General features: G+C 40.6%; 1 protein-coding gene across 1 annotated transcript; it reads right to left on the reverse strand.

Annotated features, from left to right (window-relative positions):
* Positions 1 to 1,204: 1,204 nt before the first annotated feature.
* LOC311295484 (5-hydroxytryptamine receptor 3A-like) lies at positions 1,205 to 15,703 on the reverse strand. The gene is made up of 9 exons (XM_084416892.1): positions 15,574 to 15,703; positions 14,695 to 14,861; positions 14,564 to 14,608; positions 14,367 to 14,476; positions 13,635 to 13,804; positions 10,902 to 11,062; positions 3,347 to 3,557; positions 2,156 to 2,395; positions 1,205 to 1,437 (listed from the first exon to the last, which is right to left on the reverse strand). The coding sequence occupies exons 1-9, from the start codon at positions 15,620 to 15,622 to the stop codon at positions 1,211 to 1,213; spliced, it is 1,380 nt and encodes a 459-aa protein (XP_084273018.1). The 5' UTR covers positions 15,623 to 15,703; the 3' UTR covers positions 1,205 to 1,210.
* Positions 15,704 to 26,201: the final 10,498 nt, after the last annotated feature.

The raw sequence follows: 26,201 nt of genomic DNA on the forward strand, positions 1-26,201 counted from the left end.
ACTTGGACTATTTTAACGATGTTTTAATAACTATTCTGGGCCGGTGAGTTTCGGTCACACTGGAAGCCTATGGAGGAGTCAAAATTCTGTCAGATTTCATCAAAAATATCTTAATTTGTGTTCCGAAGATGAACGAAAGACTTACATGGTTGGAACAACATGAGGGTGAGTAATTACTGACAGAATTTTCATTTTTGGGTGAACTAACCCTTTAAGTCTGTCTCGCGTAATTTTTACAATGAATTCTTCCATTCCCATTCTTCCACAATTCTTTTGGTTTTATGAGCGATTTACTCAGAAGTGTCTTGTTCTCTTGTAAAACTGAATGCGTCAACTTGCGCGAATGCTTTTACAAACCGTGTAAACTGAAATTTATTCAGCTCATTTCACAAATGAGGTCCAATACTGGTCTTTATTTGTTAATTCAAAGGCCTTTTTGCTTTAACACTTTGCACCTACCAAAAATGGCACTTTGTTTGTATTGATTTCCTGTTGTGTGTTAAACAATTCTTGTCTTGTTGGATCTTTAATTTGCACTAGTTTGATTTGATGTTTGTTTGAACAAGAACATTATTGGAACATCATTCCAGCATCTCACATTCAGTCCAAAATCTCAAATGGTCTTAAACCGTGGTTGTCCAGTGAAGCTGCTCATGCAAAAAGACAGTTGTACCAAAGTGTTATTTGATTAAAAGAGTTTATTGCATTGGTAAGTCGTATTATAATTCACTACATCATAGTTCGACCAGTTAATGACGTATCTAATAAAATATATTCCTGAATATATTGAGTATATCTGAAGCAATAACAACCATGTGCTACTTTGCCACAAGCATTAAATGACTTGAATTGCACTGACTTTACGTCTATGAGATTGAACGAGTGAACAAACTTGCTTTTGTATGGTTGCTTAAGAGCTATAATATTAAGTTTATAACTTTTTCATTTGATCCTGCTGATGATGTCTCCACTTGAGCTTACTCTTGTAAAATTACTGAATTGCCTTTTTTATTCAGGGGCTTTTGATGCACTATTTTGTCAAAATGTACATAAATAATTTCTTATTGTTATAAATATGTTACTGACAATTAAAGATGTTTAGACTGTTTTTGAGTCATCATTGTGTTGTTGTCTCTACGTGATCACATGCTCTAAGGGAAAACAAAGAAAAATGTATTTAAACATTATTTTCCTTAAGTCTGTACTTTTTCTATTGCTTCATCCAAATGCACCACATGCATATGATCACAAGTGCATAACCTGTGATTATCAGCAGGTAAATGCGGAAGAGGAGGAAGTCCAGGATGTATCCCACGTGGCACCACTGGTTCTGTAGATGGTCTTCCTTTCGTAGAATGGTCAAATAAGAGTTCATCTCACTAAGATCCTTACTGATCTGTCTGAGTTCAGGCACATCCAGTGTCATGGTTCCAGACACTAGGGGACAAAAAAAAGCAAACATTTAACATCTGAAAGTTAGCATGCTATACTTTAGCTGTTTCCATCTGCTTCTTTTTATGCAACTTTTGGGATATCACATGTAAAAAAACGCTGGATTGAGACGCCAAGATCTTTTTTTTTTTTATCCGATAAGAAGATATGCGCATAAACTACAATGGAAACACATTTATAATGTGGCTACACACATGCAATGAGCGCATTTAGCCCTGGACACAGCATTGTTTTAGGTGTTCGGTAAGTTCCGTCGCAATATATTTACGTAATAAAAGCCGACCAATCAGGTTGTGAGCGTATCCTTATGCCTTTAGGTTCGGTATCTTTAGGTTCAGTGTTAAAAATGCCAATGTGAATGTTAAGAAGACTAGGATTAAATTTAAATTTATTTTAATTTTATTGTTTTGGTCCAGACCAAACGAACCGAACTATAAGTGTGAACACACCCTTAGACGCAAGTAATTTATGATGTATGTAAAAAACCCACAGTGGTATCCCCGACTGCAGCAACTTCCATTTTTATTACAAATATTTTGCACCAATTTCCCAGAAAGTAATGATTTTGTTCTCTTGAACACATGGAATAGAAACGGTGCTTTATTGCCAAAATGTTTTATGCCATAATTAAATTTTGCGCACAAGTTAAATCCTCAACTTTGGGTGGAAACATAGCTAGTGAAATTTTGCTGGGGCGTCTTACCATTAGTGGCTGTCTGTCGACTGAGTGTTGGGTTGGTGGCTTGTTTCTCTTCTAGTTTGGCTAAAGGGTCTTCAGGGAAACTGTAGCAAATAAGCCGAGCAATGAAGTGCATCACCAGCACCTGTACCCAGTGCGGAACCTCCCTGTACCTCATTGAATTATGGTGGAGAACGCAGGTAATGAGGACAGTCTCCAGTAGACTTATGACCATGAATGCCAAACACACGGAGAAATAGATACCTAAAGAGGTGAAACCAAATTTTAGAGATTGATGAGTGTTCACATTATACCACATAAGTAAGTTCTTGATTCTAATTGGTTAACACTCATTCCAAACGCTCTGGAATACTTGTTGGTCCATCATGGTCTAATATGTTTGCATAATGACTGTTAAACGGGACAATTCACCATTGTCCATGGCAAAATACTGGTGATACATTCATGTCTCTCGTATTTGTTTTGTTTAGCTAATGGCCTTGGAGGACTTCAGTATAAAGCTGAAAGTATACAACATTTGATAGATGGTTAAAAGCTAAAGATTCTCCAACTGGAGCAAAAGAACAAACTGTTGCTCAGAATAATAACCACTAAAAGATAAACTAGTCCAGGGTTCACCAATCTCGGTCCTGGAGGGCCGCTGTCCCTGCAGAGTTTAGCTCCAACCAGCTCCAACACACCTGTTTGAAAGTTTCTAGTATGCCTAGTGAGACCTTGATTAGCTGGTTCAGGTGTGTTTAATTGGGGTTGGAGCTAAACTCTGCAGGACAGCGGCCCTCCAGGACCGAGATTGGTGAACCCTGAACTAGTCCATAAAAAAGTTCATAGCACAATAATGCAATTTTATTGAATGTTTAATACTAACATTGCTAATGCTAATGGGTTCACTTTAAAAATGGACGTGAAGTCTGACGAACTTTCTTCATTCAATGATGCTGGGATTATGTTTGCTGTTACACTCATTGAGATTTAAATATACCTATGAAAATTGTCTTTGCATGGCTACGAAGTAATCCAGATTTATTGAATTACCAGCATGACGGTGAGTAAATAACCAATTGTAAATTTTAGATGACCTGATCCTTTAAGTAGAGTCTTAATAAAGCATACTTTACTCTCCAGGGTGTAATCGACCAATGTTCATCATTTGACATTCACACATTGCCTCATACAGGTGTGTTTTGGCTAATTGACCTATTAAAGGTGTTCCATTAGCAGTGCTGGGAAGCAGGTCATTCATAATGAGAAGAAACACCGTATAGCCCAGAATGAGGGTCATTTTGAAGGAGGATCGATCCACGCTGTGCGGCGGCAAGTAGAAGGACAGGATGTCAATGATCATGAGGAAGGAGCTGGGGATGATCAGGTTCACCACATACAGAATCGGTCGTCGCTTAATCACCACCTGCAGGATAGAAACAGTAAAGTTCCGTTCACACCATGAATGATAACGTAACCTTGGTTCCCTGAGATGAGGGAACGAGTATTGCGTAAGGCTAGCTTACGCTATGGGAAAACTCCTTTTCTCGAGAATATTGAAGCCAAAATGCAGTGCAGCTGCACAGGATTCACAGATGAGCGGTGAGCGCGGTCATTGGCTGTGCTGCGGCAACTGCACGAACCTATGGCTAGGCGGCTCAGACGCGCGAACCAATCAGGGCACTTCGCGCCCTGGCACGTCAGAGCCCGCCAGAATGGGAGTGGCTTATGGCTATAAGCACCCATTCCTCGCCTAGGAACTCCAGGTTTAATCGACTGAAGCGATCCCCTGATCACAGCACAGTAGCATGGCGGGTTACACAATACTCGTTCCCTCATCTCAGGGAACCAAGGTTACATTAGTAACCGAGACGTTCCCTTTCGAGAGGTCTCTCGTATTGCGAAAGGCTAGCTTAAGCTATGGGAACCCCCTTCAAAACGCAGTGCGTGCTTAACTTCGCTCCATACAGTAGCCCGAGGCAAGATGCCTGAGGCTAAGAAAGAGTAAAGTATGAACCCAATAAAGCCAGTCCGTGACAGGCTTCGTATAGGGAAAAAACAAGGAATGGGCCTAATAAGGGCCAAACTCTTATAATGTATATAATATGTATATATATTGAAACCGTAGTTTGAGTTTAACCAAGACCGGATATGTAGGGCCCAAGGTTTAGGGGGTTTGTGCTTGCACATTTTGAATTGAAAGAACCCTCGCTTGCAAAGCGGGAACTTCCAGGTTATAAAACCTCATAAATGTGGACGATGAGGCCCAGCCGGCCGCCACACAGATATCTTCAATGGGTATTCCACTTGACCAAGCCCAAGACGAGGCCATGCCTCTCGTGGAATGAGCTCTGACACCTAAGGGGCAATGAAGGCCCTTAGACTCATAAGCCAGCGTGATAGCATCAACTATCCAGCACTATAATCTCTACTTTGAGACGGCGAGCCCCTTGTGCGGCCGCCAAAGCATACAAAAAGCTGTTCTGACTGTCTGAATGAGGCAGAACACTCCAGATAAACTCTGAGAGCCCTGATTGACAGAGTAAATTTGCGTCTCTTTCATCCTCTGGTGAGGGTAGAGCTGCTAGTGAAATAAACTGTGCTCTGAACTGAGTCGAGAGCACTTTAGGAATATAACCATATCTTTGCTTGAGGACGGCTCTGGAGTCATTAGGCCCAAACTCAAGGCAGGACGCAGTCACTGATAGCGCATGTAAATCGCCCACTCTCTTGACTGAAGCGAGCGGCAGTAAAAGAGCGGTTTTGAGCGAGAGGTGTTTCAGGTCCGCAGACCGAAGCGGCTCAAACGGGGCACCCTTCAATGCTTCCAGGGCCGTGGAGAGGTCCCAGATAGGCACAGAGGGGGGTCGCGGAGGGTTTAGCCTCCTTGCCCCTTTAAGGAAGTGCACGATGAGGTCATTCCTTCCTAGTGATTGTCCGGCCACAAGAGGGTGAGATGCTGTTATGGCCACCACATATACTTTGAGCCTGGAGGGGGTGCGACCCATGTCCAAGAGCTCTTGCAAAAAAGCGAGTACACTTGGTATTCCGCATGAGTAGGTGTCCAGGCTCCGTGCTGCGCACCAGCCAGAGGACACCACCCATTTCTGAGCGTAAAGGCGCCTAGTTGAGGGCGCTCTCGCTTCAGTGATGCTTTTTAGCACCCTATCCGGGAGACACCCGGGTACCCGTTGAGGGGCCATACATGAAGTTGGGACAGGGATGCCAGATTTTCCCGTTTGCCTGCGTTCGCTCTCCTCAGCGGAATTGGCCATGGGGCTGTTTCCAGCAGTTGTGTCAACTTGGAGAAACAAAACTGGGTTTTCCAGAGAGGGGCTATTAGTAGCACTGCACACTTGCTTTCCCTGATCCGTTCGATGACCTGTGGTAGCATCATGACCGGAGGAAATGCATATAGCGGACGGCTCTGCCAGTCGTGGGCAAGCGTGTCCTTGCTCTTTGAGAAAAATGTTCGGCAACGAGTGTTGTCTTCTGAGGCGAAGAGGTCGACCTCTGCCTCACCGAAGATGCTCCATATCAGCTGAACCGTCTGAGGGTGAAGAGACCATTCTCTGGAAAGCATATCCGCTCCCTGGTTCAGAATGCCATGCACATGCGCCGCCCTCAGCGAGCGCAGGTTGTGCTGAGCCCATAGAATGAGACTCTTGGCCATGGCGTGCAGATTGTTTGACCTGAGAACGCCCTGGCGATTTATGCAAGACACCACTGCCATGTTGTCCGTTCGGACCAGGACGTGGTGGCCTTATAGATATGGGAGAAAAGCTTTCAGTGATAGAGCGACCGCTCTCTTTGCTAGACAGTTCATATGTAGGCGCTTCTCCAGGCTTGACCATAGGCCAGAGATGGGCCTGCCCTCGTAAAGGGCCCCCCAACCCCCTCGTCTGTCAAGATCACTTTTCTCTTTGAAACCACACCCATACTCACGCCAGACTAATACCAGTTGGCTGCTTTCCAGGGAGTCAGGGCTTTGATGCAGCTGTGGCTCACTCTGATTAGTAAGTGGCCAGATCACCACCTCCCACCTTCCTCCGAAATATCTTGGCATTAGTGGAATTGCATTAGCATGGTTTAAATCATACTTATCTGACTGTTATCAGTTTGCAGCAGTAAATGAAGAAATGTCTTCTCGATCAAAAGTTCAGTATGGCGTACCACAAGGCTCAGTTCTAGGACCGATGCTTTTCAATCTGTACATGCTACCCTTGGGAAATATCATTAGGGAGCATGGAATTAGTTTTCACTGTTATGCTGATGATACTTAGCTCTATATTTCTTCACGCCCTGACGAAACTTACCAATTCACAAAATTAATGGAATGCATAGCTGATATAAAAAATTGGATGACTAGTTATTTCCTACTATTTAATTCTGAAAAAACAGAGATTCTAATTATTGGACAAAAAACTTCCTCACATAATAACCTAGAATAGGCTGCTTTGTCAGGTCTTCGTCGTCGGTTAGGAACCTGGGGGTGCTCTTTGATACCAATCTTTCATTTGAAAGCCACGTTACTAGCATCTGTACAACCGCATTTTTTCCATATTAAAAATATATCTAAATTACATCATATGCTCTCATTGGCAAATGCGGAACATTTAGTTCATGCGTTCATGACTTCAAGGCTAGATTATTGTAATGCTCTACTGGGTGGTTGCCCTGCACGCTTAATAAACAAATTACAGCTGGTCCAAAACGCAGCAGCTCGAGTTCTTACCAGAACCAGGAAGTATGACCATATTAGCCCGGTTCTGTCAACACTGCATTGGCTCCCTATTAAACATCGTATACATTTTAAAATATTGCTGATTTCTTAAAAAGCACTAAATGGTTTAGCTCTGCAGTACTTGAGCGAGCTCTTAACGCATTATAGTCCTTCACGTCTATTGCGATCTCAAAATTCCGGCCAGTTGATAATACCTAGAATATCAAAATCGACTGCTGGCGGTAGATTTTTTTCCTATTTAGCACCAAAACAGTCTTCCTAACATTGTCCGGGAAGCAGACACACTCTGTCAGTTCAAAGCTAGACTAAAAACACATCTCTTTGACCTAGCATACACATAACACATTATAGACTTCTATAATTCAATGTTAGGCTGCATAGATTAGGTCAGCCGGAACCGGGAACACTTCCCATAAATCCTGATGTACTCATTACATCATAAGAAGAATGGCGTCTACACTAATATTAGTCTCTCTGTTTATCCCGAGGTTTACCGCAGTCTGCTGGATCCAGGGCGTATCCAGATCTGATGACTGATGACCTGCGCCTGGACGCGACGACAACGCAGTCCTGAAGTGTCAACTAGTCTCTCCCCTGTGAAGGCCTTCCTCCCCTCCCTTTACCTCTCTACAGATAAAGCGTTGTCGTGATAATTCCGGTTCGCGTGGCTACGCGGAAGCGATAATAATTCTGTATTATAAATTTTAAGGCCAGACAAGTAGTTTGTTGAGGGTTGGTTTGTAGAGAAGGACTACACGCCTGCGCACATATATTCAAACACGCATACCTATAGACTGAACTCGTAATACACATGTGCATGCCATCAGCATTCTCACAGGTTCGCGTTTTTGAAAGTTTGCACAGAAAGAACTTAAGAGTTTTCTGTTAAAACGGTGTTGTGTTAGCGACCCCTAAGTTAATAACTAATGATCGTTGCGACGGAAGTCAATCAAAACTAACTTTAGCTGGACAATAACTTTATTCTAGAGCTGCTATAAAGCCAAAACTTTAAATCTCCTCAAATCTCTGTTACTTAATTTTCCTATGTTTTATCAATGTAAAGCCGCTTTGGAACAATCTACATTGTTAAAAGCGCTATATAAATGAAGATGACTTGACTTGACAAGACTGGAGACTGGCCGCTGTGAGATAGGGACCCGGCCGTCCAGCCGTCTTGTGCTTTTAATGCTGTGTGAACAGCATTCATGTGCAGGGGCGCATTCTTTAAAGCGGGCCCACCCTTTATCGCATCTCCAGCGCGAGCTGGGGGGGGAACTGATGTGGAAACAGTTTTTATGTGTAGGGGTGCGTACTTTACAGTGGGCACACAATCTACATTTCACGAGATCACACTTACATACAATTTGAGGGGGTAAAGTTTAATGCGTATTTGGAGTGCTGTCCGGGGGGAGAGCTCCGAGCTTGGAGTTCAGCCCGAACCCAGAGTACTCCCCCCAAAAGGCTAAAGAGCCGAGGACAGCCGCCGGACTAAAGACCCCCCCCAAATGAGTGCCGAGTTTGGCGGGCTGTCATCTCGAGAAGGGTCCTGGATGCTTGACCAGGAGGGCCTGTGTGAGACCAAATGCTCGCTGGATGGAAGAGAAAACGTAAGTGCTCTACCGGGAAAGTTCTCACTGCGTCAGCTGTGAGACCAAATGCTCGCTGGATGAAAGAGGAAACAGGAAAGAGGAAAATGAGTACTCAACCGGGATCAAGCTGTACTCGCTGTACTGGGGCAGCGTGGGCTGCGTAGGCTCACCTGTTTTTGAACGCTCATTAATACTCGAACCGTTGTGAACGGGAGGGTGCGAGGGGCGGGGTCGCTTTCTGTACATAAGAAAGCTGACCACGAGCGCAGTGAAGAGAGCAGCATAATTTTCATCTGCTGCCAGAGCCAGGATTTGAACATGGGTCTCTGGCGCGAAAGTCTTAGATTTCACCACTGAGCCACAGGGGGGAATGACATAAGACAGTTAGCGCGAGCAGAGAAGAGAGCGGCATGTTTTGTCTCGCCTGTAAAACAGCGTTTGTTTGCAGGTGTGCATGTTTTATAACAGGCTCGTTTGCTGCAATATTGACATTTCCAGCCGCCCGAACTAAAGAGAGGACTGGGAAATGTGTGAGAAATGGAGGTTGGTCCAGCCTCGGCGGGACTCAAACATTCTCTTTCTTCCTTTCGCCTATGTGAGTCACGCAGTTTTGAAAACTCACAGTGTCCGTCTGGGTCATGCAGAGAGCTCCAGAGGGGGCACGAGGGCGGGGTAGCTCTCTTGAACGTAAAGAGAGCAAGCCGCGGGCGCGAACATCGCTCGTGTCTGTCTGCTCTGACATCCTTTGTGCGCGGGCGCTTCTTTTGCGCGGCTCAAGCAAAGGGGAGGAAGAGTGGGCTGGGTCGTCATCGGCGAAACCAGCCAGTCGAGCCCGCAGGGTTGGGAGATCCATCTCGTGGCACTCAGGGCAGCCACCCTTACCGAGTGCAGCTACCGCGTGGTCACAACCCAGACAGGAAGCGCAGAGGATGTGACGGTCTCCGCCGAAGAGAGGGCCTCTGCACGAGGCGCAGGTGGTTCAAGGCATTTGCAACAATGCCTCAAATTTGCTCTGTTAGAAAAAGTGTGACGCAACGGCGAACAGCGGGCTGAAGGTGGCGTCCAGATGAAAAAGCAGAAAAGCTGGATCCTCAGAACTGCAAGGCAGGTGGCTTGTTCCACTGAAGGCTTTTCAACAGCGGCGAGAAGACTTCTTATCCAGAGATCAGCGAAGTGGTGAGTTCGCTGAAGGAGATAAAATCTGGAGTTCCTAGGCGAGGAATGGGTGCTTATAGCCATAAGCGCTCGCCCATTCTGGCGGGCTCTGACATGCCAGGGCGCGAAGTGCCCTGATTGGTTCACGCGTCTGAGCCGCCTCGCCATAGGTTCATGCAATTGCCGCAGCACAGCCAATGACCTCACTCGCCAGTAACCCCATTTTATTGTCTCTAAAACTCAGTTTGACATGCCCGGCATGGCTTCCCAAGCCTGACTTTGGGCAGCGAGGAGTTGGAGAGTCGCAGATGGCAGCCCGTAGCACTGTGGTGGGGGGCTGACGCTTGCAGCAGCATGAAACGGAGGAGAAATGCTCTTTTTGTGAAGGAGTTCGTTTTTGATTTGATTTGCCATAACAGCAGGAGATGGGGGTCCAGTATTAACTGTTTTAGGAAAGACATTTGTCTTTTTCCGCGTGAAATTTGCTCTTTTGTGTTTGCCGGAAAGCGCTGAGTCAGCTGCGAGTCTGGAGCTGAAGAGCCTTTGATCCACTGCAGAGGCTGTTCTTTACGGTGAGTAGAGGCTGCTGCTTCTTCAGAGTCAGCGAGGAGATTAATCTTCGCGGTGAAGGAGAGTAAATCTGACTAGATAGCCGTTCAGTGCGATTTATATTGGCAGTCGGCCCCGGCCATCTTGGTGGGCTGAAAGGGCATTTGTCTGAAATTCACAGACATGAACCAATCAGGCTTCAGTATTCGGAGAAAACTGAGTTTCTCCATAGCGATCAGAGAAGATTCTCTGACGCAATGCGAAGTGAATCGTATCGAAAAGGAACATATTGTGGCTATTTACAACACACACAACTTATTTTATATGCTATGTAATCCACCTTAAATTGAATGTGAGCGGGCATGACCATTTGTAAATTGAATATGTCTGGCTTCCAGTGTCAAATCTGCTTTCACAAAACAGCTTATTATGCTGCTTGATATTGCAAACTGGTATTTCATATTATTTTAATGTATTGTCATAATTATAAACAGTGGTTTGTAGCGCAAATAGTGTTACCATTTACTACTCTTTGTTATTCTAGTTATTTACCTATAGCAGATAATGAATCGGAAGTCTCACACATTCACAGAAAATAATTTGCTTCCATGCTGCAAAATAAGATGGATAATTTGGCAAATATCATTTGGTTGTGAAAATGTACTGGAGAAATAAAGTACCATGCTATTCTAAACATAGCCATTTATACCCACTGCTTTTGTCCCTTTCTTACCCAGAAAGTGATGATGTCCCATTCGTCTATTCCAAACTTCAAAATGTTTGCGTCACCCAGTATGACCACCAGCTCCCATTCTCCACTGGCCTGCAGGTATCGCTGTGAGTTTTCGGTCATCTCCGTAAAGGACAGGGCAGGACTGACACGCACATCCTTTACTGAAGGGGTTACAATTATTACAGGTATAAGAATTACAGTTCAAGACACATTCAGGAACCTGCTTTGCCTAATCAGCTAAATTAGTTGTTGAATTGTAATCATTTGTTTTCATGTCAACATGAAATCAGTTTGTATTTTTTTGTTTATTAATTTATTCCAAAATGCATTAAAACTTCCATGCTATTCCCGCATACAATGACTTGAATTCACAGCTACTATAAGCATGTTTTAATTGCTGTATTAACAAATATTTTTTTTATCCCCCTGATTAACAAATATTTACCATACAAATATACCATTAAAAGAATGAAATTCTTGAAAAGAAAATCTTATGAAGCTTGAAATACAATTATTTTTTCTTATGTTTTTTATTTGTATGTATTTATTATGGAAGCTTGTTTCCACCACAGAATCTCACAATTCAGACTATATACAGTGAGGAAAATAAGTATTTGAACACCCTGCTATTTTGCAAGTTCTCCCACTTGGAAATCATGGAGGGGTCTGAAATTGTCATCAACAGTTGTCCACTGTGAGAGACATAATCTAAAAAAAAAAATCCAGAAATCACAATATACCGGTATGATTTTTTAACTATTTATTTGTATGAAACAGCTGCAAATAAGTATTTGAACACCTGTCTATCAGCTAGAATTCTGACCCTCAAAGACCTGTTAGTCTGCCTTTAAAATGTCCACCTCCACTCCATTTATTATCCTAAATTAGATGCACCTGTTTGAGGTCGTTAGCTGCATAAAGACACCTGTCCACCCCATACAATCAGTAAGAATCTACTAACATGGCCAAGACCAAAGAGCTGTCCAAAGACACTAGAGAAAAAATTGTACACCTCCACAAGGCTGGAAAGGGCTATGGGGAAATTGCCAAGCAGCTTGGTGAAAAAAGGTCCACTGTTGGAGCAATCATTAGAAAATGGAAGAAGCAAAACATGACTGTCAATCTCCCTCGGACTGGGGCTCCATGCAAGATCTCACCTCGTGGGGTCTCAATGATCCTAAGAAAGGTGAGAAATCAGTCCAGCGCTACACGGGAGGAGCTGGTCAATGACCTGAAAAGAGCTGGGACCACCGTTTCCAAGGTTACTGTTGGTAATACACTAAGACGTCATGGTTTGAAATCATGCATGGCACGGAAGGTTCCCCTGCTTAAACCAGCACATGTCAAGGCCCGTCTTAAGTTTGCCAATGACCATTTGAATGATCCAGAGGAGTCATGGGAGAAAGTCATGTGGTCAGATGAGACCAAAATAGAACTTTTTGGTCATAATTCCACTAAACGTGTTTGGAGGAAGAAGAATGATGAGTACCATCCCAAGAACACCATCCCTACTGTGAAGCATGGGGGTGGTAGCATCATGCTTTGGGGGTGTTTTTCTGCACATGGGACAGGGCGACTGCACTGTATTAAGGAGAGGATGACCGGGGCCATGTATTGCGAGATTTTGGGGAACAACCTCCTTCCCTCAGTTAGAGCATTGAAGATGGGTCGAGGCTGGGTCTTCCAACATGACAATGACCCGAAGCACACAGCCAGGATAACCAAGGAGTGGCCCTGTAAGAAGCAAATCAAGGTTCTGGCATGGCCTAGCCAGTCTCCAGACCTAAACCCAATAGAGAATCTTTGGAGGGAGCACGAACTCCGTGTTTCTCAGCAACAGCCCAGAAACCTGACTGATCTAGAGAAGATCTGTGTGGAGGAGTGGGCCAAAAATCCTGGCCCAAAACCTGGTGAAAAACTACAGGAAACGTTTGACCTCTGTAATTGCAAACAAAGGCTACTGTACCAAATATTAACATTGATTTTCTCAGGTGTTCAAATACTTATTTGCAGCTGTATCATACAAATAAATAGTTAAAAAATCATACATTGTGATTTCTGGATTTTTTTTTTTAGATTATGTCTCTCACAGTGGACATGCACCTACGATGACAATTTCAGACCCCTCCATGATTTCTAAGTGGGAGAACTTGCAAAATAGCAGGGTGTTCAAATACTTATTTTCCTCACTGTATGAGTTTTTATATCTCACAATTTGCACTTTTTTCTCTCAGAATTGCGGGCTTATATCTCACTGTTCACAATTGTGAGTTGTAAAGTCAGAATTGCGAGATGAAAAACTAAACTCACAATTGTGAGTTATAGTCTGAATTGTGAGATATAAACACAATTGTGAGTTATTCAGTCTGAACTGCAAGACGTAAACTCACAATTATGAGTTGTAGTCTGAATTGTGAGATATAAACTCACAATTGTGAGTTGTAAAGTCAGAATTGCGAGATAAAAAACTCACAATTATGAGTTGTAGTCTGAATTGTGAGATATAAACTCACAATTGTGAGTTATTTCATCTGAATTGTGAGATATAAACTCACAACTTATATTTAAACTGTTCAAAACATTTTCTTATTGCCATATGCCATATTACATTACTACATGTGAAAGTCCACAGAAACTAAGAAACGTGGACCTTCACAGGCCTCAGAAACACACAAAAGGAAACGCCTCTATGGCGGCAGGAAATGTGGAGAGCAATGAAAGCGGTGATGTTACTGGTATGCATGTAGGAGCCGAAGGTGAAAGAGCAGTTCTGTATGTCGAAAGGGAAGCTGAAGATCTCAAGGTTACAGGCGCTAACAAGCCTCAACATCCTGTCATAGCGGATGTGGCCCGTGTGGTTCACATACACATAAGGACAGGCCTGAGACACATCGTCATCCACACTAAACACCAGAAGAGAGAGAGGACAAATATTCATTTGAGTTGAAATTATTTTATATTTCACTTGTAGCCTATATTATTATCTTCTGCTAAGACGTCCATTACAATTTACAGAATTGGCCTAAATACAAGATGAACACTGCAAAAATATTACATAGCTGATATTCATTCTATAAATCCTCTGAGGACATTGGATCAACTGAGACGCATGTACCCCATTGACTTCCATATTATTTTTTTTCCCTATGGGGTACATCAACTGTCTGGTTACCAACATTCTTTAAAATATATTCTTTTGTGTTCAGCAGAAGAAAGACATACACTAAAGACCAAATAACTTCTACTCTATGCTATTCTATCCTTCTACATTCAATTAATGTTAGGCTACTAGAAGAACATTTGTTCATTATTTATATATACCTTGCCAGAACGTTAGCTATAGTTCTGAGAATTTTTCCTGTTTGCTTGGAATATACAAATATTAGGAATATTATTTTGAGCAAAAAAAAAAAAAAAAAAAAAAAAAAAAAAAAATCCCGATCCTGCCCACTAGATGGCACTTACAACTCATAAACGATAATGTCAGGAGTCCAGAGATCTTTGACAGGAAGAGAGATCTTCGTAATGCCATCACAGGGTTCTGGATCCCAAATGAGGAACTCATGGAACCAGTACTAAAACCAAACATGATTAAATTACAGGATTGTGTAATATTCAGGTGATTATTCAAACAGCTCTTAGCGTTTATGCACCAAACTTACCAGCCTGAGCCAGAGGAATGTGGTAAGAATTTGTGCTTTTTCATTCTGCAAAACAGAACAGGCATCAAATGTTCAGATGCGAGGATAATTTACACAAACAGACACATATAGCCAGTCCCGTATTGACTCACAACTCCCAAGATAGCGTAGAGAGTGAAGGAGATGTTGGTGATAGTGGGGGTGCTGAGGTTGACTGAAGGTCTGAAGGACTTCTTGTCAATGACTTGCTGTAGAGATTCATACGTGGGTCCACTTTGTCCGTCTTCACACTGAAGCATATTCACCACACACTGCAACACTTAATAACACAATAAACCAGGGAAACTAACTTAGTCTAACTTCATTTTCACATTTATTAGCACTTTTTATTCGGAGTTAGATACAAATACTGTACTATTCAGTATTTTTGTAAGTTGTACACTGAAAAATATGGTGTAGAAACCATTTTCACTCAGAACTTAATTTCACAATGAATTGAAACATGGAATTTTAAGAGAGAAAGACTGAAATAGTATTTTCCTGTAAAACATACTCTTATAATCTTTGTTTTATTTACAACTTGGAAAAATATTTTTTTACAGTGTATAAAGAATTCTGCCACTTTTAAGGCAATCACTTTCAAACATTTCCAATTGTATATTTTATCTTGTTTGATCATCCCTAATGGATATGTTTAACTTTCAACCGTAAATTAAAGTATTTTCCTTTTAGTCTATGTTATCTAATCTTATCTTGTATAGAAAGCAAAATAAATTCACAATGACAGCAGAATTAAGACGCTGTATAGAAATCGTAAGTAATTACTGTAATTTCACACATCCTCTAGAAGCCAGCAAAGCTAATTGCTTTTAAAATAATTGTTCATTTTTTTATTTTAAAGACAATTGATTCTGAATAAAAGGTAATGCTGATTCATTATCAAGATATTTCATTATTGTTTTTAAGTTTACAAAGACAAAACTGACCAAAAGTATTAAGTCCGTGCTCCACATATAAATTCAGTTCATTACCTGTAAGTAGAATGAAACATGCCAAAAGAGAATGCAAAAGATGTCCCATAATGCTGTGTGTATGAGGTTTAAAACTGCTCAAGTTTAAATCACACGGCTTACTTCCACAGGTGAAGTGTGCTGACTCTTTACTGGCAACATCATGTGCGGTTACATGTTGTTTAACACCTTCGGTAACCACTGACCTAGCTTGTTTTAATAGCTTTGGATCCATTTGGTTGAACTCAGTGATCTCTCTTTTTTTTCCATTAGATGAAAAAAACATGTTCAGTGTCACACATTTAATTAGAAGAAAGAACACCGGATTCACACAAGAGCTGTTATGGCTCTTCAAGATCCATATAAATAGATAAATCTACTTTTGCAGGTTTTTTTTATAAATGCCATGACTAGTTTTAATATTTTCACGATCCCACCTTGAAATCCACAGACTGGCCTTGTTTGTATGGCACCTAACATATAACATTATTATTATTATGTTTTTTTAATTAACATGCTGCATTATTATTGCATTTTCATCATTTACCATAATTAATAATGAAAAAAATATAAAAAAAGATTTATTTCAACTCAACTCAACAAACACTTTGAAAAAACAACAAGAAAACCAGGAGCAAAGTTTTTGATATTTTTATTATAAGTATTTCCTCAAACGTAACTGGACAGTGACTAAACTTGAAATTGCTATTCATCCTGTACCAAAACTAATAACACATTTTGGTGATACAGATAAAACAGAATGTCGGATTCAGTTTACAGATTTCAGTCATATTCAGATTTAATTTACTAAGTTTAAATATATATATATACCATATATATACTAATTAGAACACCATACTAATACTGTGTTTGACCCCCTTTCGCCTTCAGAACTGCCTTAATTCTACGTTGCATTGATTCAACAAGGTGCTGAAAGCATTCTTTAGAAATGTTGGCCCATATTGATAGGATAGCATCTTGCAGTTGATGGAGATTTGTGGGATGCACATCCAGGGCACGAAGCTCCCGTTCCACCACATCCCAAAGATGCTCTATTGGGTTGAGATCTGGTGACTGTGGGGGCCATTTTAGTACAGTGAACTCATTGTCATGTTCAAGAAACCAATTTGAAATGATTCGAGCTTTGTGACATGGTGCATTATCCTGCTGGAAGTAGCCATCAGAGGATGGGTACATGGTGGTCATAAAGGGATGGACATGGTCAGAAACAATGCTCAGGTAGGCCGTGGCATTTAAACGATGCCCAATTGGCACTAAGGGGCCTAAAGTGTGCCAAGAAAACATCCCCCACACCATTACACCACCACCACCAGCCTGCACAGTGGTAACAAGGCATGATGGATCCATGTTCTCATTCTGTTTACGCCAAATTCTGACTCTACCATCTGAATGTCTCAACAGAAATCGAGACTCATCAGACCAGGCAACATTTTTCTAGTCTTCAACTGTCCAATTTTGGTGAGCTCGTGCAAATTGTAGCCTCTTTTTCCTATTTGTAGTGGAGATGAGTGGTACCCGGTGGGGTCTTCTGCTGTTGTAGCCCATCCGCCTCAAGGTTGTGCGTGTTGTGGCTTCACAAATGCTTTGCTGCATACCTCGGTTGTAACGAGTGGTTATTTCAGTCAAAGTTGCTCTTCTATCAGCTTGAATCAGTCGGCCCATTCTCCTCTGACCTCTAGCATCAACAAGGCATTTTCCCCCACAGGACTGCCGCATACTGGATGTTTTTCCCTTTTTACACCATTCTTTGTAAACCCTAGAAATGGTTGTGCGTGAAAATCCCAGTAACTGAGCAGATTGTGAAATACTCAGACCGGCCCGTCTGGCACCAACAACCATGCCACGCTCAAAATTGCTTAAATCACCTTTCTTTCCCATTCTGACATTCAGTTTGGAGTTCAGGAGATTGTCTTGACCAGGACCACACCCCTAAATGCATTGAAGCAACTGCCATGTGATTGGTTGATTAGATAATTGCATTAATGAGAAATTGAACAGGTGTTCCTAATAATCCTTTAGGTGAGTGTATATATATATAATATATTATAAGTACTGGTATACATAAGATTAGATAACATGGACTAAAATGAAAATACTTTAACCCTCTGAGGTCGGCAAACGCGCCGGCGCGTTTTGCTGGATTTTCTTCACATTGTAGCACTATAAACTTAAATTACTCGGTCATTTATGGTCATACAGAAAAAAGAAGTATAAAAAAAGAATCTGTGATATTTTTACTTTTGTATGTGTCCACTTACAATCAAATCAAAACATTATGCTTTTGTAAAATAAAGAAAATAAACAGGGTGTGCGTTCTGCCTCTCCGTCGCGGTGAACTTTTTTTTCTTGAGCACGTCTATAAACTGAAACAAAACTCAGCGAATACTTGTCACACATTTATGAAGACAAGAAAGATGTAAGGTAAGGCTCAGTACTAGGACCGCTGCTGTTCACTCTGTACATGCTACCCTTAGGAGATATCATTAGGAAACATGGCATTAGCTTTCACTGTTATGCCGATGATACTCAGCTCTATATTTCTTCAAAACCTAACGAAACTTATCAATTCACAAAATTAACGGAATGCATAGCGGATATAAAAAATTGGATGACTTGTAATTTCCTACTTCTAAATTCTGAAAAAACAGAGTTTCTAATTATTGGACAAAAAACTTCCTCACGTAATAACCTAGAATACTGTCTAACACTTGATGGCTGCTCTGTTAAGTCTTCGTCGTCGGTTAGGAACCTGGGTGTGCTCTTTGATACCAATCTTTCATTTGAAAGTCACGTGTCTAGTATCTGTAAAACTGCATTTTTCCATCTTAAAAATATATCTAAATTACGTCATATGCTCTCATTGACAAATGCGGAACAATTAGTTCATGCGTTCATGACCTCAAGGCTAGATTATTGTAATGCTCTACTAGGTGGTTGCCCTGCACGCTTAATAAACAAACTACAGCTGGTTCAAAACGCAGCAGCTCGAGTTCTTACCAGAACCAGGAAGTATGACCATATTAGCCCAGTTCTGTCAAAACTGCATTGGCTCCCTATTAAACATCGCATCAATTTTAAAATATTGCTTATTACTTACAAAGCACTGAATGGTTTAGCTCCGCAGTACTTGAGCGAGCTCTTAACGCATTATAGTCCGTCACGTCTATTACGATCTCAAAATTCCGGCCAGTTGATTATACCTAGAATATCAAAATCCACTGCTGGCGGTAGATCCTTTTCCTATTTAGCACCAAAACTCTGGAACAGTCTTCCTACCATTGTCCGGGAAGCAGACACACTCTGTCAGTTCAAAGCCAGATTAAAGACACATCTCTTTGACCTAGCTTTCACATAATACATTATAGACTTCTATAATTTAATGTTATGCTGCATAGATTAGGTCAGCCGGAACCGGGAACACTTCCCAAAAATCCTGATGTACTCGTTACATCATGAGAAGAATGGCATCTACGCTAATTTTAGTGTCTGTGTTTATCCCAAGGTTTTCCCGCAGCCTGCCGGATCCGGGCCGTATCCAGATCTGACGAAGGACCTTCACCTGGACCGATGACAACGCAGTGCTGAAGTGCCAACTAGTCTCTCCCTATGGAGGATCCCACTACCACTCTACAGATAAGGCGTTGTCGGGAAAATTCGTCTTGCGGTCCTACCCCAAAGCAACAAATAAAATAAAATTCCTTATCAAAATTTATAAGGAAAGACAAGTATTTTGTTTAGGCTTGGCTTGTAGGGAATTCCAAACCTGCGTATATTCTAACGCACATAACTATAGAACCCATTCTAAATGCGCATGTGACCGCCATCAGCGTTTCTCACAGGTTCGCGTTTAAAGTCTGTGTAGAGAGAATGGTGTCGTCTTAGCGGCCCCTAATTTAATAACAAATGATCATTGCGACGGAACCAAATCAATTAAAACTAACTTTAGATGGAAATAACTTAACTCTGCTGTAAAGCCGAAACAATCTCTGTTACCTTAAATTATACGCTTATCTCTGTAAAGCTGCTTTGAGACAATCTACATTGTTAAAAGCGCTATATAAATGAAGATGACTTGACTTGACTAAGAAATTCTTACATATTAGTTTGTTATTGTTGCATAAATTTCACATTGCAGTTGAACTGTTTCTAGATATATGGTGAATATTATAATATTTAGACCCGTGTTTACTGTTACTGTGTTTGTGGATATCTGCTCAAATGTAGATATGTATATGGTAACCATAATGTTTTATATTTGAGCGCAATTGCGTTTGAATGTATCATATTTTGGATCGCGATCGCGTTTGAAAAGCACCAAACGGCTTCATTATCTCATTTCATATCATCATAACGAATGGAAACATTTGAAGTAACATGATAATCAATATATTTTTCTCTAGCTTAGTTGTTACTGAAATATTTTGGAAGATTTATAGGCTGCTATAGGTTATTGTTATTATTATTTTATGCAGCACTGCGCATAGCCTATGCCTACAAGGCACAACAAACCTGGTGTTCATTATATTATATATTGTTGGAAACATTTATGTGTGTGTGTGTGTGTGTGTGTGTGTGTGTGTGTGTGTGTGTGTGTATTCTGTGAAAATTTATTCCCAAAATCGTGCAGGCCTTTCTCTTGATATCAGTATGTTCAATTTTTTTTTTTTTCAGGGCCCAGTACCACTGAGTCCTGCTAACTTCAACATTCACATGAGTCTCTGTACATGAACATGGTAAAGTGAAAATCAAACACCTTGGAAATGAAAGGTATGTACAATGTTTTTAGGAATGGCACAAAGGTCTCTGTCTTTGGATCATTGTTTTCAACGAGTGCTTTTTTGTCATTTGTTGTGTATCTTTGGATTATGTTGTGTTGTAAATAAATCCAAAAAATCTAAAAGCCATTCTTTTTAAAATCTCCTCATTCTTTGTGCAAGGTTGCTCAGAATGATAGGGCCTGATAGCTCCTAATAGGGCCGTTAGGGGAGGGTCTTTGTCTTTCTCAGGTGTGACAAGTTTACATATTAATGAGCTCCCGCATAACATAAAGGTGATTTTCACATAGTTTTAGAGCAAATATTCTAGGCTACGTCATACAATTTTCAAAAGTCTTGTGAAGAAATAATCAGTATGGGTTTCATGACCTTATTTCAGTGAGAATTTTTTTTTGTATTTTCACAAACCATGCATAAATGTCATTATCTCAAAACAACAAACTTTTACACACATGCTGCTGATATATTATTGTAGCAGAGTTTGTGGTGAATACAGTGTAATCAGACTTTAGCCATGAAAATGTCACAAGTAACAGAAATAAGCACAAATGTCAGTGCATGCCAGAACACCTCCAGGGCCCAGAAAACAGCTCAGACCCCAGAGGGTTAACGGTTGAAAGTTAAATATGCTAAAAATATCCATTAGGGTAATAAGTAATAAGCAATTATAAGTATTGGGACACTTAATGCCTCTATAAAGAATATTTTGTTGATGATCCCTTGCATTAAATCAGGAATAAATCTGGGCTCCATTGACCTTCAGTTCACAGAGCAGGCAATAATATACTACGCCTTTTTGTCTAGACTGTACGAGTGCAACCACAGAACCATAATTGTGCTTAAACTCACAACGATAAAGAGAGTATACAGTATAAAGAGCACACGGTCAATGACCCGACCAAACATGATCCATTCATTGGTGCTGTTGTCATTACTGAAGTGCTCTTCAACTTGGTGGCGGATGGCCAATAAATCTTTACTCATCTTCTTAATTTCCTCTAGACATTGTTCCCAGACACTCACTGGACTTGCACTGACTTGTCCTTTCTTTGGAATATCAGTCATGGTGTTTTTGTAGAAAGTGCTCTTAGATCTGTTTGCTGTAGACAAGAAACAAGAGCACTGTTGGAAAACATATTTTACACCAATGATATGAACTCTGACATAAAGTTTGCACAAATAACTCTAGTGCAGGGGGTTTCAAAGTCAAAGAAAGTGACATTTTGACACAACGTATACAATGGCGCCTCCCCACCCCCCAATTTTGACTAATTTTAAAGTCAAAATAATAGTGTCAGTGTGTTTGTATGTTCAGTATGTTCTTCTATCAGTGCATTCAGCTTACTGGATCCTTGGACTGAAAACTTTCCCGAACATGTCAGGGGAGTTGCGCCCCACACTTTGAAAACTTCTGCCCTAGTAAGAGCATCCTGGAAGACGAAAGTATGTGCTTACCATCACAGTTTTCTTCACAAGATTTCTTCCATTAGTACCATTGATGGTCTACGATGCTTTTGAGAAACGCAGCCTATGCTGTTTTATGCCAGAACCTAGACCTGAAAAACGTAAGCCCAAAGTATTCTTCAAACTTATCCCGTTGGTGTTGCGGAAAACTTTTCCCCATCGGTTGGTAGAGGAGGAACAAAATGTATACAGTGACTGCAACATGCTAAAGTAATTTCCAACTTCTGGGCTGCTTTCCTCTTATGGTGTTGACTCCAACTAAATTCAGGGAGTGAGCTGCGCAGGGTACATAATATATTAAAGGATTTCTCTTCTTTAGATGCGCTTGAAGTCCATTATACTTTCCAGACATATTACTGGCGTTGTCATATGACTGGCCTCTGCAATTTGACAGCTCCAAGCCTAAGCTCTCAACCATTGCAACAACGCATTCTGCGAAACTTTCACCTGTGTGGCTCTCTCAAAAGCACCAAACAACTCTGAAAATAAAAGTAAGTTGATCAATGTGGGACAGGTCTGGGGTTGAGTCGACAACTACAGAAAAGTATTTGGCTTCCCTAATTTCATCCGCAACAGTCTGCCTAGTTTTTTCTCCCATCACATCAATAAATTCCTCACAAGTTGACAAATAAGAAACATTCCCGTTGCCTTTCTTACCAAACTTTTCAATATGTCTAGCTAAGAATGGGTCAAACTGAGCTATCAGTTCTAGAATCCCGAGGCTTTTTCCATTTAGAGGTGACCCCAGCAATTCATTATCACCTCTAAAGGCAAGTCCTCTCTCCCCGAGAAACTTGATCACCGCCACGACTCTTTTGAGGACCTCTCTCCAGTATTGTCTTGCTCCTTCCATTTGTTTTAGTAAAGATGAGTCAATGGTTGCAGTGCTAAGATAGCATGCAGCTCCAGTGCACATCACTCTTCTCATGATCCCTAATGTGTTCTGAGTGTTTCCAGTCACTAAATCCTTCCACAAACTGATTATGCTTTTTTAAGAAAAGCTTACATGCAAAACAATATATATTTCCATTTGATGGAGAGACCATGACCCATTCTTGAGAGACTGTCTGTCCATTTGGTAGATGAGAAGTAAGTAAGTCATTGTTGAAGCAACGCCTTTTACCACCAATGGTCCTATCCATGGCAGAAGCTGGATAGTTGGATTGTCGGTTATGAAAAGCTGCTGCACCCCTTTCGATGAGAATAGATTTAACAATATCGCTACTTGTGTCTCCCCATAAAGTTGGATCTTTAACATTGTTGAACCAGTCATCCTGCATTGATGATCCATGCTTAGGTGCTGGTTGCGTTTTATTAGGTTCGAGGTTCAAGCAGCCGCTTTGGGAAGTCTCCCATTCAGGTGGAGGATGGCACTGGGGTTCATCAGAGCAGCTGGGTACTAGGCAGAGATGGGCAGTATTGTAATTACATGTATTTGAAATACGCATTTAATTACTTTTGAGTATTTTGTCATTTGTATTTTCCTTAACAAAAATAAATGAAATGTAATTTGTAATTAAATACTTTGAGAGACTGTAATTTATATTTAAAATACTAAAATACTTTTTTAAATATATAATTTTATTTCGCATATATTAAATTTCATCACCAGGCTTAAAGGGATAGGTCACCCAAAAATGAAAAATTTCCCATGATTTACTCACCCTGAAGCCATCCTAGGTGTATATGACTTTCTTCTTTCAGACGAATACAATCAGAGTTATATTAAAAATGTCCTGGCTTTTCCAAGCTCTATAATGACAGTGAATGGCTGTTTAAGTTTTGAAGTCCATCAAAGCATATCTATCCATCATAAAAGTGAATCTATCCATCATAAAAGTGCTTCACAGGCTCTGGGGGGGGGGTAATAAAGGCCTTCTGAAGCGAAGCGATGCGTTCGTCTAAGAAAAATATCCATATTTGAAACTTTAACGACTAAACTAACTAGCTTCCGGCAGACGGCCGCACACATCGATTTACGGCGAAAGAATATCACTTGACCTGACGCATGACGCAATGACGAACGCGGAAGCGCAGAGGATAGAGCAAAACAAAACACCAGTCACGAATTAGAAGTCTAAAACAATTTTTTTTTAAGAGAAATGTGGGAGGAGCTTGAGTTTGTTGGCCAGTCCTGTTTGTTTGAACCGGAGAGGCGTCAAAGCTTACGCTACTCCTACATCCTACCTCATACATCATCAAGTGTTACTCTTGTGCCGCAAGTCGACTTGCGTTGGCCGTCTGCCGGAAGCCAGTTATTTTAGTCGCTAAAGTTTTAAATATGGATATTTTTCTTACGCAAACGCGTCGCTTCCCTTCAGAAGGCCTTTATTAACCCCCCAGAGCCTGTGGAGCACTTTATGATGGATAAATGCACTTTTATAATGGATAAATGCACTTTTATCATGTATAGATGCACTTTTATGATGGATAGATGCACTTTTATGATGGATAGATGCACTTTTATCATGGATAGATGCACTTTTATGATGGATAGATGCACTTTTATGATGGATAGATGCACTTTTATCATGGATAGATGCCCTTTTATGATGGATAAATGCACTTTTATGATGGATAAATGCACTTTTATAATGGATAAATGCACTTTTATCATGTATAGATGCACTTTTATGATGGATAGATGCACTTTTATGATGGATAGATGCACTTTTATCGTGGATAGATGCACTTTTATGATGGATAGAGGCACTTTTATGATGGATAGATTCACTTTTATGATGGATAGATGCACTTTTATGATGGATAAATGCACTTTGATGGACTTCAAAAAATATACCCACTGACTGTCATCATAAAGCTTGGAAGAGCCAGGACATTTTTTAATATAACTCTGATTGTATTCTTCTGAAAGAAGAAAGTCATATACACCTAGGATGATGTCAGTGAGTAAATCATGGGCTAATTTTCATTTTTGGGTGAACTATCCCTAGGACCATAGACATAAAATACAAATAGGACTACCAAATTGCCTATCACAGTTTTTGGCAAGTAAATCACGTGATGTGACACATCCTATTGACCCTGTTCACATTTCTGGGTTTCTCAGAAGTGGAAGGCATCATAGTTGGGTAAACTTCTATAGCAGTGCATGAAAGACTACATTAAATATATTTTTTTGTGTTCCAATTTGCTCAAATAGCAAAAGAAAAACGCCACAACAGCGTTTTCACAACTTTCAAAAAGAGTAAAAAAATAGATAATGCCAGTCGGAAGAGAGAAAGTTGTCAACTTTGTCACAGCCGCGCTATTAGAAACACCCTCACAGCAGCGTTAACTAGTTTTTGTGTAATATAATACAAATATAGTGTTATATGCGTAATTATCTTTTATTATGACAGTATGTGGCAACATGTACGTTAAAAGCGCATCATCCAAAAACGCCACACTTACTCTCACACTACATTAGACTGTAAATTTTGTTTGTATTTTTGTATTTTCAAATTACAAATTACTTGTATTTTAATTAAATACTTTTTTTCACAGCAGTATTTTGTATTTTATTTAAATACATTTGATGAGTAAGTATTTGTAATTTATAATTAAATACTTTTTGATGTATTTGTGCCCATCTCTGGTACTAGGAGATGGCAACGACAGTGAGAAAAGGGGGCAGAGTGGTGCATAATTAAAATGAGTTGCAGAGGTGGAAAAAGTACTAAAATATTGTACTCAAGTAAAAGTACCAATACTTTGATGAAATATTACTCAAGCACAAGTGAAATTACCTATCTGAAAAATTACTCAAATAAAAGTAATAAGTAGTTCATTTAAAATTTAAAGTAAAAGTAACTTAGTTACATAAAAAAAAAAAAACTGTAAAACAGGGCGGGGGTCTCTCCCATGTAGTGAAAATAGGAATGCTACGAAATGCTACGACTTTATTCACGTATTTTAAGATAACAAATTTTTTTTTACACATTTTTTTTTTTTTTTTTGTGGCTCAGGGCTTCCGTAATGTACTTGTGGCAACTATTTTATTCTACGGTTCATAAAATCCGGTGGTAAATCTGGCCTTGCTAACCAGCCAAATTTTGACCCCTTTGGTTTACCAAAATACTCTTATTGGATAGGTTGCACCAGCATCCCATGCTAGGAACCATCAACATATGCTGGTGACCATTTGGCCTTTTTTAGCAGGGTCAAGATGAAAAGATACAAAATTAGAGAATAAGAAGGTTTGAGAAACATACTAATAAGAGGTAAGCAGCAGGAAGACGGTGTAACCCAGGATGAGTGTCATTTTGAAGGAAGCACGGTCCACACTTTGAAGAGGCAGGAGGAAGCTGAAGAGATCCAATGAAAGCAAAGATATGAGTGACAGGCACCTGACCCATAGAAAGTGGGTTTGAGTCCCGTGTGGGACAA

Source organism: Rutilus rutilus (assembly GCF_951802725.1).
Source record: "Rutilus rutilus genome assembly, chromosome: 8".
NCBI classification, from domain to species: Eukaryota; Metazoa; Chordata; class Actinopteri; order Cypriniformes; family Leuciscidae; genus Rutilus; species Rutilus rutilus.

Coding starts and splice junctions, on each gene's coding strand:
- LOC311295484 (XM_084416892.1), bottom strand. CDS start 15,622: ATGGGACATCTTTTGCATTCTCTTTTGGCATGTTTCATTCTACTTACA. Junction 2,396..3,346: donor TAATGGAACACCTTTAATAG/GTCAATTAGCCA, acceptor TCACCTCTTTAG/GTATCTATTTCTCCGTGTGT. Junction 1,438..2,155: donor TCGACAGACAGCCACTAATG/GTAAGACGCCCC, acceptor TTTGTCCCCTAG/TGTCTGGAACCATGACACTG.